A 14487-nucleotide genomic window follows, 5' to 3' on the forward strand; every position below is an offset into this window, starting at 1 on the left:
GATGTGTCCAATATGTGGTTTTAACAAGACGACGCCACATGTCATGAAATCACAAGTCTATGTCAACAAGCCCACAACCACCCATGCATTAAAGGAGGAGATTTAACGCTGCATCAACGAAATTCAGCCACATTATGCAGAATGGTCATGGAAAATTTCAACAAAAGAGTGCGCATGTGCATGCAAAGCCGTGGAGGCCATTTGTCCGATGTGTTATTCCATACATAACCTTATCCTATGTACTTTACGAGTCAATAAAAATATAACTATCAAAAGACTAAAAACGGCGTTTTCTACTTAATTCAAATCCTGCGTTAATTTTGGGACACCCTTTAAAAGAGGCAGCAGAATTTTAATAAATTAATTTTCCTTAAAACCCATCAAATTAAAACCAACATTGTCGCCTTTTGAAAACAATTAAAAGTTTAGTTGTCAAGTTTAGTTCTCATTTGACTTAATTTTTTCAAATGCATATACGACTATAAATTTGTATAGTTTATTTTCTTATTTATCAACTTTTTATTGTTCAGGCACGAAATTTACGTTTGATGAGTATTTGAGCTTACCCCACACCACTTCTTAAGAACTAGAACCTTTTAAGGTAACGAAAAGTTTAACATTGAAATATACAACTTAAACAGAACAGTTGAGATTAAATTGCGAAATCTAACTTCAACAAGTTATCTGTAAATAATAATTAATAAATATTTATAATTGGCATAAGTCAAATATGAAACTATAACTCTTCGATTCAATAGGGTGAACTTATTCCCTTGTCTTCATAATGAGCGGCATTTCATCATTTTCAAAGTTGGTGATATTAGCTGTAGTTGTTCTTTTAATATTAGAAAGGTTCAATATTGTTGAGGGATCATCATCACTTTCTGGAGAATTTCCATTCATGGTAAGTTAGTTAATAGAAACATGCAGACATTTTTATTTTACAATCCTTAAATTTGTTTATTACCTTACTTTCTTTAATTAAAGGCTGCCTTAGGATGGATTGAAAACTTAGGAGAACTTAAATATTATGCCGGTGGAATGGTTATAAGTCCAAAATTTATCTTAACGGCTGCTCATTGTGTTTATAATGATGGGTAAGCAATTATTATTTTTATGTTATATATCACATCCATCCTCAAGACTGTTAGTAAAGATTCAAATCATTTTTGAGCTTTTTGAATAAATCGTGGTAATTTAAATATAATTTCCTTTTTCAGTGAAATTCCTGATACAGTTTTTATTGGAGGGCAATCTCTTACATTACAAAACAATGACCTTTTAAAACACTCGATCGCTAATGTGACAATTTTTCCCAAATATGATCCCAACCAAGGATACGATGATATTGCAATAATTGAACTCACCAAACCAACAGAGTAAATAATTTTATAAAATAAATACATTAAACTAAATTTTATTAAAAATACATATATGCTGTTAACAGGTTTTCAGCAGTTTGTTTATGGTTTGATAAGAATTTACCAAGCAATGACGTCACAGCCATTGGATATGGTTTAACAGAATTCGGTAAACTAACTCCTTGCAAAATTCCAAAGAAAATAATTACATTTAAGCTCGAATATCACAATATTTAGCTGGAATGGGTTCTCAAGAATTGTTGAAAGTCAATTTGACAGTTTTTTCAAATGATTACTGTGAACAATTTTTTGAAGATGAACGAGAATTTGATATGGGTCTTTCGGATGCTCTTATTTGTGCTGGCGATAAGGAGGGCTTAAAAGACACCTGTCAGGTAATCCAGAAATAATTTTAAAAAAAACAAAAACTCTCCTAATTCGGTGATAATAATTCATTTATAGGGTGATTCTGGTGGACCACTTATTGTTAGACATCAGAATAAAATGTATGCTGTCGGGATAATATCTTCGGGCGAAGCCTGCACTGGATTTCCGCCATCAATCTATACAAAAATCTATCCATACATTGAATGGATAAGCAATGTTTTGAAAGAACAAGGAGAGTTTTTAAAAATTTGTGATTTACCAGAAATTTAGAAAATAAGAACAATAGTCCATAGAAACAAGATTATTGCTTACTAAAATAAAAATAAGTCCTAAGTTTTGTTCGATTTTGTATCTAAAAGTTCATAGTAATTGTGACTAATATGTACTTTATTTTGATAAAAAAGTTGTGAGTTTTAAGTAAATCTTAATGCGACAAAATTTCGGCTGAAATAAATTTTCAAAATTTTTTAATATTACATAGTAGCTTTTTCAAAACATATTGCTCTAACTTTTAACCTATTTTCTAGCATGACATTCTTAAAAAAAATTATTAAGCTGTCCCCGAAGACTGAGGCAAAAACTCTTTAGTTCCAACAGCTAAGTTCCAAAAGCTAAATTTGATCAAGATAGAAACACCAAAGACATATTTATTTTTCGAGCCCTTGGATAAAACAGATGAGCATTGCCCTTGTTATTACATTAATATTGTCTTAGGAGATTTTATCGCCAAGTTAGGAAGACTGTATCTTGCATTTGTGCAAGTCTGCATGATTTCGCTGCGGGGCGAAACTTTCGTAGTTCACACATCTTGATATCATCAGTGAATTCCTATGCTGCCTGTATAAAGCATTTAAAACCAGTGGCAACATTGTTTTGCCGCAATAAAAGATGCCACCTCTGAAGAACTAGGTTGATAAGTCCACTACAGCGATGCTTTACTGATTTGACGATTAATTCCAGCAAGAGCAAGCAGCTAAGCAACAGCGTACAAAAGGGTGCTGTACAGAAGGACCAAAGCTGCTCTCGAGCTCTACGAGCAAAAGAGAAGATATGAGCACTTACTTCTTAGATGGAGAAATGGGAAAGGGCAATATCGTAGAGATAGAGGAATGTCATTTCAGGAATGAGTTTCTTAAGGGAAGCCATTGAAGACGAACAGGGGAACATCGTTAGTAGACCCGCAGTCTAAGAATATGGAATGACCACTTTTCAAATTTTTTAAAGGCGATGACGATTTTCGCTTTAAGGGAGATAGCCTTTCAACCTAGGTGACGCAGAGCAACAATTCCACCTACCAGACCTGACTAAGTAAAGAAAGCTATATCGAAACTGAAGTTCAACAAAGCTGCTATAACTTACGGCATTGCTGCCGAATTCTTCAAAGCAGCAGGCGATGACTTGGCTGTGAGCAACCATTCCTTTGTCAGAGTAATGTTGTCAGGGATCGAGGGGACCTACAGCATTTAGCCGAATCCGAACGGCTTATTTGAGAGAGCACTCCTTATGACAAGAATTACTCTCGGAAAAGGGCAGTAAACGTGAAAAAAAAAACTTTAGATGGCACAGTTGAGAATTGAACCCAAGACCTCTGGCATGACAGTCCAACGCATTTTTTTCACCGCTCCTTGTTGTGGTAGAAATTAAATTGCCACTTTTGACAACAAATTTTCTACCGTTAAGCATATCATAATAGTTTTAGATAAAGACCCTTTAACCATACGGTGTCAAAGGCCTTTTCCAAATCAACCAGAACAGCACCTGTGCATTGTTGTATTGATTTATTTCATTGGATATCAGAAACGAGTTTAGACGCAGCATGAATTGTGTCATGGCCCGCCCTGAACCCGAGCTGTATATTCGGAATTATTTTGTTGTCCGCAGCCCACTTAGTCAGAGCCCTATTAATGATTTTTTCGAAAACTTTGCTGATGCTCGGAAGTAGACTTATCGACCGAAGATTTGACTGGTTGGCAGTCCAATGCACTGACCTTAATGCCACGGGTACTACAATCTTCTAAAGGTCAATTTAATTACTGAGATACGCCAATGGTACAGACGCAATTGGAAGATCAAAGCATGATGACAGTGCGTGGAGGTTTTTGCGTATTGCGACGGAAGTGGATAAGATGGGTTTAGTGGTCAATGAGGGCAATTGTTTGCATCTGTCGAGCATCTTATATTACCATCTGTAAGGCACTCATCATCCCGGTTCTCATTTATGGCGCTGAGCGATAGATCCTATCAAAGAAAGATGAGAGCGTCTTAGGATGCTTCAGGAGAAAAAATCCATGGGGCGTTTCTGGTCCTGTATTCACAAATAGAGAGCGGAGGAGAAGATACAACGACGAACTATATACGGGCTGTACAGCGACCCTGACCTGGTTAAAAGAATAAAAGTCCAACGACTTAGATGACTGGTTCATGTAGAGCGAATGGGCATCAAGGCTCAAGCCCGAAATTTCTTTGAATCCAATTCCGAGGGAAGGCGAAAGTAGGGGAAGGCCGATGCTCGAAGGTACGAGTATGAAATGACTTTTTGAAAGAAAATACTAAATTAATAATGATTTGTAGCACATGACCTCCAAGGCTTGGTTGGACATTCTCTAATCTGTTGACATATTTAGCTATTAACCATTTCCGTATAATTAATATTGTGTAGTGTGTACATTTATAAAATGCAGGCATAACAAGCTAAAGCAAAATAAAATTCTTTAAAACTGATTTTTCTTTCTAATAAGCTAATCACTTGTAGACTTTCTTTCGAATAAAGCAGACTTACTTAGTAAGTTTCGTGTTTTGTTTTTATTTTAAAACAAAACAGACCTTAACTCAAATTCAAGTTAAGCATTTACTCTCTTTGGAATAAGAGATTATGAATAAAAAAAAAACCTGTTAAGACATCGAACAGGTTAGCTTTTAGACTGCAGATAAGTTTTTTGCGCCAAATCAATAGATATCTATAAAAAGCTACCAGTAAAAAATAATCATTTCTAATAATTCACATAAGTCGGTCATCAAATTCCCAAAGCTCGAATCACTCAAATTAATTCTAACGAACCATGAATCGGGGTATAGTCGCATCAATAATTGTTTTTCTAGTTTTTCTAAAAATACTTTTTCCTGATAGTTACAAAATTAATACTACTCCAAGTAAAACGAATAGAAGACCGTGACGACAGAAATAATTGTATTCATCATCTTTTTAAATTATAGAAACCTCCGTTAACCATACATCATCAAACATTGAAGACGATAATGATGACGATGGTGAGGTTGTGTATAGAATATATTTATTGCAATAAAAAATAACTTTATTTTGAAGATCAATATTATATAATTGAAGGAGAACCAACACTTGCTGGGGAATTCCCTTTTATGGTAAACTAAGATAACAACAAATTTACTTAAAAACTACATTAAATTTTAAAATATTTTAAAGGCAGCATTAGGATGGAAAGACAAATCTGGAGAAATGAAATTTCTTGCCGGTGGAATGGTGATAGGTCCCAAAATGATCTTAACAGCTGCTCATTGTGCTTACAAAGACGGGTAAATATATACAGTCTTATTTAATAGAATTCGCTAAACAGATGAATAGTTATACAGTGAATAAGGATTTATGTAGGCTCTATGTAACGTTGCAAAAATTCCTATTTATAAAAAAATCTGCTATAAATTTTAGTTATACAATGCTTATATCAAAAAAAGTGCCAAAAGTACTATAAAATCTGCTAGTTGTCATAACAACTAAAATATAACAAAATAATTCCAATTATTTGTATGATATTCTCTTTCGAAAATCTATATTTTTTTTAGATTCTTCGTTTCTTCGGCTCACGAGCTAAACTCGAGAGGCATTATTGTTTTTATTTTAATTTCAAAAAGAGAGGAGAGAAATCAAAATGACATTTGCGAAATAATAATAACAATAATTTCCTTATGTAGGCTCTATTCAACCTCAAAACGCGTTTAGCGTATTATGGGACTATGCAACCTTGTATAAGTTTTATAAATAGCATTTTTGCGTTTAGAGGCATTATAGAGATAACATAACTTTATGTAGGCTCTATACAGCGTTTTTAAATAAGACTGATAATGTTTTACATAAAATTCTTCTAGCTAACATTCATCAATATCATTTGATAACTAATATTTAATATGAAAAGTAAAAATGGAGATAGAAGTAGAAGCTTGTCTTCAATGATTCATATTCTTTGATTAAAATTTGTTCTTAATATTGATTTTACTTCGTTACCAACTGGGAAGAATATAGTTACTAAATGCAAATGTAAACATGGAAGCAGTAACCTATTGGTGAAATTTCAAGAAACATTTTACCTTTTCGCACTGCAACTGACGTGTTAACATAGAGTTTTCTAAAAACAAGTATTATTTCAATATTTAAAAACAACGTATTTTTAAGAGAAAGAAGTGCCAATAGAAAATAGAATGAATATAATGACCGCCACGGCTGTGGTAGCAGTACCATTCTACTTTCCATAACAAATTCAAATATTGGACGATATATTTCCTTTATAATTTCGTGGATTGTATCTTAAACGTCTAGAATCGGTCTTGGAACGTTAACATATATCTTATCTTAAAAAACCCCTAAATAAAGTCACAAAACATAGTTGTCCAATTGTAATCACGCTTCCAGAAAAAAAGTTTTGTGTGGCAATTCATCAATATCTCCGAATTTCGGACATACAAAAATAATTATCATAGCTCTTAGCGGCTTCCATTCACAATTGCAATTGTCTCATTTTCTAATAATCTCGAAGAAAAGGCTGCAAAGACGAAAGTGGAAACATCATCGTGGAACCGAAGTCCATTGCTAAGAATATGAAAGAACTATTTCTGCAGACTCTATAACTGCGAAGAGGAACCGGATTCCAATGTCGGGCAGGATTATCCATTCAACATATACTACGTCTTCCCGACTTAGATGAAATCAAGTTAACTATAACTTTTTTTTCACTTTGTGGAGTGAAGGCGAATTCCCTTAAAAGGTCTATCGCCGTGAAAGGTCGCAAAAATGGGTGCATATCGTTAAATGCAAGAACTTTACCGCAAGAAGCAGAGCGATGTAATGCGCTGAGGAACGTGTCGGTCGCAGAGTCGGTGGATTGAGAGTACTCAACTTATACTGGGTTTCCCAGGATTGACACCCACCACAATGCCGTTCGTCGTGATCCTAAGATCAACTGGATCTGCAAGCACGTGCACAAGCATCGTGAATTGTGTGGATTTACATCGGATGGCAAGAGCGATAAGCTGTTTGAGTTTTCAGTTTACTGGTGGTTTATATTTTTACCTCTTGATATAGTGGTAGTAATAAAAAGTTAAGCCATAGTCAAACAAAGCTGCTGGAGAAGAATGCCGAGCTGGAAGAAGCTATGCCCGACGAATGGAACCTCAGTATGGTTTGCTCGATTTAAAAGAAAAAGTAGTCCCTCTAAACTGCACCAACTAAATAGGCATCAGTCTACTTGACATCGCTTACAAAATCTTCTCTGCCGTAATATATAAACGTCTAAAGCCCATCGTCAACAACCTGATAGGTTTTTAACAGTGTAGTCTTAGACCAGGAAAGTCCACAGTCGATCAAAAATTCACAATACAGCTGATCCTGGAAAAAATCCAAGAACATGAAATAGACACCCACCATCTTTTCATCGATTTCAAGGCCACATATGACAGCATAGCATATACAGGAGCGACTCGTCCGTTTCTGCAGGTTGACCATACAGAGTTCACGCTGCTCCATAAAGGTTGGAAACATCTTAAAAGAACCTTCCGATGTCAAAAAAAAGTCTTAGACAAGGTGATTTCATCAACATCGTCCTTAAAGAATAGTACAGAGCTTCCACGTCAACACTAGAGACACTGTCTTTAAAAAGTCTGTACAATTACTGGCATATGCTGATAAATAAATAAGAACCAGGGCCTAGTGACTTACAACTCTCAGGCATTTCTGTGTGCGAGAGATAGAGGAGACCTACAGTTTATATGCCGAATCCGAACGGCTAATATGAGAAAGCACTTTTTCATGACAAGAGTTACTCTTGGAGAATTTGTCAATTCCTCGTAAGAGGCAGTACCCGTGAATGAAACTTTAGGTGGCACAGGCAGGGATCGAATCCAAGACCTCTCGCATGTCCAACGCACTAACCATCATGCCACGGGCATATGCTGATGACATTGACAAATTCGAAAGAACCCAATTGAAAACATCTATCTTGGGACCGAGTTAGATGAAGAAGTATGTTGGGTGAGACCCTAGTTTACCCTGCCTGCCGTCAACAGCCCAAAAATCCGCATCAAGTAGTAGCTTTCCAACAATGTAACGATTCTAATTATTAAGGGTACTTCGTTGTAAAAATGGCTACCTTCACTGTTGATGATTTTTCTGATTTTGATTCGTTTGAAGGAAGCAATCATCTAAAATTCGACTACGTTTCCACCAATTTCACCAAGAAATGGTATAATGTTTAATTCCAAACATCGACAAAGAATCGTCAACACTACGGGCTACAAAAACAATATTCTCAAAACACAGCTTTCCACACTTCACAAAAATAATCAGTGCCAATAGCTAAAATTTGTGTGGTCATTTTTATTAGCAATTTTGTGTGTATCGGTCCATTTTTATTTATGGCTTAGTTTTTACTCTACTCAAAAGATGACAGTTTTGAAAGTGTCAGCTACCTAAATTATAGTCTATTGAAATTGAATAACTTTACGTTACTATTTTCTCAATTTTTATAATTAATTGTATATTGTCAAATAATTTGATTCTTCAAATATTGGAATATCTTTATTATTAATTTTTATTTTTTATATTTATGTACATAATTTTAGCAAACTTCCTGACATAGTTTTAACAGGAGGAAATCCACTATCAGGAAATAAATCATCAACCGATCTACATTCAAAATATTCAGTAGTCAATGTTACAATATTTCCCAAGTATGATCCTAGTCAAGGATACGATGATATTGCAATATTGGAATTAAGTGCATTTTCATGGTAAGTTTGGTAATCATACTTTCTGTGAAATAATGAATTTACCTGTATTTTGATTTGAAATAGGTCCCCTCCGATTTGTTTATGGCCAAGTCCAAATTTGCCAAGTGCTGATGTCACAGCCATTGGATATGGTTTAACAGAATTTGGTTGGTATATTTTTCTAAGAGCTTGTTGCACAATCTTGGTTTAATATTTTATTATTAATTCAGCAATGTGTTGCCCCGATTTCTTTAAGTTGAAATCACATCTTCAACCAGTGCTTAATATTGCATTATTGTAGGGCCACATCATTAAGAAATATGAATTAATTCTATTTTTTTTTTTTCAAAAATCCCTACTTTAGCTGGATTGGGTTCTCAAGAGTTATTGAAAGTCAACTTGACTGTTTTTTCATCTGATTATTGTGCGCCATTTTTTAAACGTCAACGAAAGTTCAAAATGGGCCTGTCCGACGCCCATATCTGTGCTGGTGATAAGGATGGCAGAAAAGACACATGTCAGGTTGGCATACTAAATATGTAGTTAAAAAATAAATAACTGATATAATTTTGATGTTTAATTTTGCTCAGGGTGATTCTGGTGGACCACTTATTTATAGACACAAAAATCAAATGTTTGCTGTCGGAATAACATCATCTGGACAAGCCTGCTCAGGGTTTCCACCAGCGATCTATACAAAAATATATCCGTATACAGAATGGATAAGTAATGTGTTGAAAGAGCGAGGACAGTATTTAAAAACTTGTAATATTAAAAACTAAAAAAAGATGTTTTTGAGCATAAAATTGTTTGGAACCGAATTTTACCTCAGAAGTATACAATTTTGAGTTTAACATACCAATTTTAGCCAAAATATTAAGTAAGAAAATAAAAATAATGCAATTATAATACCTGAAGGTGTGAGAAAGAAAGCAACAGTTTTGAGGATAGTTGAAGTGTGCGCCCTTAAAGAAACGTTTAGAGAGAAATCTAAGGTTCAGTTTTCCTTTTGAAACATATACTCGTATTAATCAAAACATGCATGTTTGGCTTGAAAATTTATTTTCAAAACGCATGCTCTGTTTTCCAAATATTAAGAGCAATTTTATCGTTAATTTATTTATATTCGTTTTTGGAATGAGCATAATTCAATCCAATAGAAGACGTCATCGGACCATTTGCCTTTAAATTCCAAACCTATTTATTATTACCTACCATTAGTCTGTAACTTGGCCACCTTGCCTGTGTGATTAAACATTGAAACCTTGATAGAGTTGTGTTGAATTACACTCTAATGACAGGAGACAGCATTGAGCTTTTGAAGTATTAAATTCAACACGGTTAAAATTTCTCCATTGGACGGAAAATGCTGTCGGGACCAGAATTTAATGAACTTGATAAATGACGACGTTTAAATTCCACATACGAAGAAGGACAGGAGTATTAATCTAGAAAACAAAATGCAAAGCTAAAAAGTCATCAGACAGTCATCAGAAATACTTTGATTTATTTAAGTTGCATACTCAAATTCTTTTGAATATGAGAAAGAAAATCGGAGGCAAAACAGAACCCTGAGGAACACCAGTATTTATTTTTTAAATTTCAGTCTTGAAAACATCCAACATACAGGGCTGGATTGAGGGGAGGGCCCCCACAATAGAGACTTAGAAAATTTTGTTTTCAAATTCTAACTAATAAACACATCTTTCCATTTGATATGTATTTTTTGGTTTGCTCTTTTAACTACAGCCCATAGTACTTTGTGCATCCATGATTTTTTAATTATATTAATCTTAAATAACAGAAATCATTGATCTTTATTTGTTCAATCCAATCAAACAATCAGTGAAATATCAAAATCTCAAATGGCCCTGATAAGAAGCACTCAAAATTCACTACCCATCTGGAGGGAGTACCCCAATCGCTAAGTGGCTGAGTGGGATGGTACTTGCCCGCAACCTCGGAGGTTGTATATTTGATTCCGTGTCTCCAAAATCTTTTTTTTCTTATATTTATATATCTACATATAAATAAATTGCTGTATAAGAAGAATCGGTGTTCTTCAATTCTTGGAAAAATCAATTATTATTGTCTAATTCTTTGACTTCGTGCAGAATTTGTACACGTTTATCACAGCCAGTACAGAGCGGCACCGAATTCTGATTGAGAAATTATCGGAGAGGAAAAGCGGCCAGTTTTTAGTCTTGAAAAGGCTCGGAAGCTCCGAAAGCCTTAGTCAACGGCTATTCGAAAATCGAAGAAGCTCTAACCAGCTATCTTCCAAGAGCTAAAAGACATCATGAAGAATGATGTCTGATGCGGCGCACAGTGCGGCGACAAGTGGAAGAAATTAAAAAAAAAAGTTTTCCAAAATTTTGTTACAAGTATGCCAAATTTATGTTAACAAGTCTGAATAAGTAAACCAACATTTTATTTATGATAAAGTCCACTCTTGTGTTGTTAGAGAGCCTCAGAGAACCCGCACAATTAAAGAGTTAGTGAGAGTAAGATTTATGGCGGTTTAAATAGCGTTGCGCTAATGAGTTAAAAACAAAACCGACAACTTGCACTTTTTCGTGCCACAGGTGTTTTTTTACGAATATTTTTTTCAGAATGTGTTCAAACAGGGAGCTTTTTAACGTATGGAGTTCCAACTCAACTGCACGAGTGCTCGGTGTTTTGCAGTTAATTAAGGTAAAATTAAATAAACCAGACTTTTTGGAGCCTGAAGATAAAAAAATATTTACGAGACATGCATCAACAATTTGCTCAGAAATTATTAATAACCTTCAGAAAATGGAGGGTTCAAGGAGAAGAAAACAAAACTCTTTTCCAGATTGAAAAGAAGCGTATACAAGCCGAATTCAAATCGAAAATGGGACTAACTGTTGACCAACCGAAGCAAGGTCATGGGTCATCAAACGATGGTAACACTGCTCGGACATTCTTTTCTGATCCACAGAAAAGTTCCGAAATAACAAAAATCGACCAAAATTTGATCCAAAAATTAAATATCATTTTACGAGTAATGGCAACAGGAATTGACATCAATTTCGATAAATTTAATATACTAATTTGTGAAACAAGAGAAATGTATTTGGATCTTTACGGATGGTACTATATGCCCTGTACATTGCACAAACTATTTTTTCATAGTATAGATGTCATGAAAAGTTTTCACATACCAATCGGGCAACTGTCTGAAGAAGCTCTTGAAGGCTTGCACAAAACTTTCCCCCGGACTAGGCTTAATCATGCAAGAAAATCCTCAAGAGCTAACAACTGTAAGGACGTTATGAACCACTTACTACTTATGTCAGACCCGTACCTTTCTTCTCAAAGAAAATTTAAAAGAAAACCCAAAATATACGATACTGATATCAAAAAATATATCATTGATTATCATGACGACCAATCATCTTCTTCTGATGAAGATAATTGAAGAACCTCTTTTTGTTTCTCTTGTATCTATTACTTAAGCCCATAAAATGAACAAATAAATATGAAAATAATATGCTTACTAAAATTATGTGTTTTTTTTATTTTTTTTCCGAATTCCCATACATTCAACGCACTGTGCGGCGCCTGCCGCAGAAGATGAGGTCTCTTGAAATCGATTTGTTTGCAACATTTTTGAACGATATCTTGGAGCGATTCAACGCTACAAACAAGATGTTACATTACCCGAAAATGATTCTTGAATCGGCAATGCGTGCACTACAATCATTGAAATCATTCGTGGATTCCAAACGTAATTATTTTGATAAATACGAGGAAGCAGCCAAAAAAATATTCCATACTGATGAATATGTACAATAAGGCACCAGTACTAGAAAGAGAAATGTGAGGTTGAATCTACTCGATAACGGGAAAGCACAAGACTCAAATCTGTCACCCAAGGAAAAATAGAAAGTATCCGCCTTTATCCCAGTGATTGACCAGCTATCCGTTTCTCTTACTGAAAGATTGCATGCCTATGAAGCTGTACGTTCTCGATTTGGATTCCTGAATCACATCGAGAAGATGGATGCTAAAAATTTGCACGCTGCAACAAAGTGTATCCGGATGATTTAGAGCCTAGTCTTGATAATGAGTTGGTTTAATTTGTGTCTTTGACTGACTCATACAAAAAGGAAAAGAACTATGGAACAGATCAGTCGCCGGAACTATTTTACTACCAAATTCTCGAAAATCAAAATTTCAGAGCTACATTCCCAAACCTCAAAATTGCATTGAGAATGTATTTGGCTTTGATGGTAACAAATTGCACTGGAGAGCTCTCATTCTCAAAAATGAAACTTATAAAAAAAAGAATTCGAACCATGAAGCGGCCCTGCCAACATAACATAACTTGTATCTACGAAATGCTTTTGAAAACAATCAATCACATATGAACCTATTGATACTACCGTTCTTCATGATACAAGATATTTATTAATCTGACAATTTATGAACATTTTTAACTTCCCATAGGAAGTTATTGTAATGGGTCCGATTTGTCAAATTAAAAATTTTGACATTTCTCGACGTTTTAAGGTCCCTAGAGTCGAAATAAAAGATTTTTAGAGAGATGTCTGTGCGTGCGCGTGTACGTACGTTTGTACGTCCGTACGTTCGCGACGTTTTTTTCGTCGTCCATAGCTCAAGAACCAGAAGAGATATCGACTTCAAATAAATTTTGTTGTACAGATAATAAGGCAGAAAGATGCAGAAAGGGCTCTCAAGAAAATTGCGTTGCGTTTTTTTAATATAGCAGTTTGAAAAAAAGGTGAAAATTTTGGTTAACCCTAAATATCTTACGAACCAAAAACGCTAGAGACTTGAATTAAATTTTATATAATATATTGTAACGTGAAAAAAAACATGTATATTTTTTAAAAAAATCAATAGAACTTTTTTTTTATAAATCAAAAAAACTGAAAAAAAAAATTTGTCACCTCAACAATTTTATGACTGAAACATGATTTCATCTCCAAAACAATTGTGTGCAACGAAGAATAATGTTTTTGACATCTGATAAAATTTTGAGAAAAATCGAATTAACAGTTTTTTTTATAAAAAATAAAAATCTAAAACAAAACATTACTCAAAGTTCGTAAAAATTGAATATCGATTCAAATATCTTTTCAAAATCTTGAAATTTAGGCTTTAAGCTTATTTTATCTTGTAAGAAATATTGTTTTCAACATTTCAAAAAATTTTGAGAAAAATCGAATTGACAGTGTTTTTACAAAAAACAAAAACCTAAAAATTGGTAAAAATTTATTTCGGCTCAAATAGCTTTTCAAAAATTAAAAATATTGGCTTCGAACTTATTTTATTTCACAGAAAATATTCTTTTCGATACTCAGTAATTTTTATATAAAAATCCAACAGTCCGTTTTTTCATAAAAAATAAAATCTACAAAAAATAGTACGCAAATTTGGAAAAAATTGATACGAGTACATATAGGAAAACTTTTAAGCAAGACAAATCGGCAGACGGGATGGGAAGTTATCAGTGTGGGTCGCATTCCAGCCGCTTTTTGTAATCATGTTTTCTACTAATGAAGAGGAGCTGTTTTAATACGTTTAAGCAAAATTTTATTGTTCGGTTTGCTAATGTTGAACTGTAAGCAATTTTTGGTACTCCAGGTTGAGAAATTGTCAAGATCTGTTTGAGGTGTGATAAGCCTTTATGAGTTGCAATAGTTTTGAAAAATTTTGGGATCATCAGCGTAAAGGGATG

At 34.2% G+C, this 14487-nt stretch overlaps 1 protein-coding gene across 5 annotated transcripts; it reads left to right on the plus strand.

Moving 5' to 3' along the window:
- The first annotated feature begins 602 nt into the window (after positions 1-602).
- LOC129940102 (serine protease snake-like) lies at positions 603-9548 on the plus strand. Of its 5 annotated transcripts, none has more exons than XM_056048343.1 (7): positions 603-686; positions 759-904; positions 988-1097; positions 1221-1379; positions 1448-1530; positions 1599-1756; positions 1824-2064. In XM_056048343.1, the coding sequence occupies exons 2-7, from the start codon at positions 785-787 to the stop codon at positions 2016-2018; spliced, it is 825 nt and encodes a 274-aa protein (XP_055904318.1). In that variant the 5' UTR covers positions 603-686; positions 759-784; the 3' UTR covers positions 2019-2064. The 5 variants fall into 5 exon arrangements, with proteins under 5 accessions (XP_055904318.1, XP_055904320.1, XP_055904317.1 ...); XM_056048346.1 differs by lacking the exons at positions 603-686; positions 759-904; positions 988-1097; ... (2 more) ...; positions 1599-1756; positions 1824-2064 and adding exons at positions 4512-5015; positions 5071-5126; positions 5188-5297; ... (2 more) ...; positions 9124-9281; positions 9350-9548; XM_056048347.1 differs by lacking the exons at positions 603-686; positions 759-904; positions 988-1097; ... (2 more) ...; positions 1599-1756; positions 1824-2064 and adding exons at positions 4512-5015; positions 5071-5126; positions 5192-5297; ... (2 more) ...; positions 9124-9281; positions 9350-9548.
- Positions 9549-14487: the final 4939 nt, after the last annotated feature.

This window comes from Eupeodes corollae, chromosome 1, assembly GCF_945859685.1.
Source record: "Eupeodes corollae chromosome 1, idEupCoro1.1, whole genome shotgun sequence".
Classification (NCBI taxonomy): Eukaryota; Metazoa; Arthropoda; class Insecta; order Diptera; family Syrphidae; genus Eupeodes; species Eupeodes corollae.

Excerpts from the sequence above, each read along its gene's own strand:
- LOC129940102 (XM_056048343.1), top strand. The coding sequence starts at position 785 with ATGAGCGGCATTTCATCATTTTCAAAGTTGGTGATATTAGCTGTAGTT. Across the intron at positions 1,098-1,220 it reads CATTGTGTTTATAATGATGG|TGAAATTCCTGATACAGTTT; the intron begins GTAAGCAATTAT and ends TTCCTTTTTCAG. Across the intron at positions 1,757-1,823 it reads GCTTAAAAGACACCTGTCAG|GGTGATTCTGGTGGACCACT; the intron begins GTAATCCAGAAA and ends ATTCATTTATAG.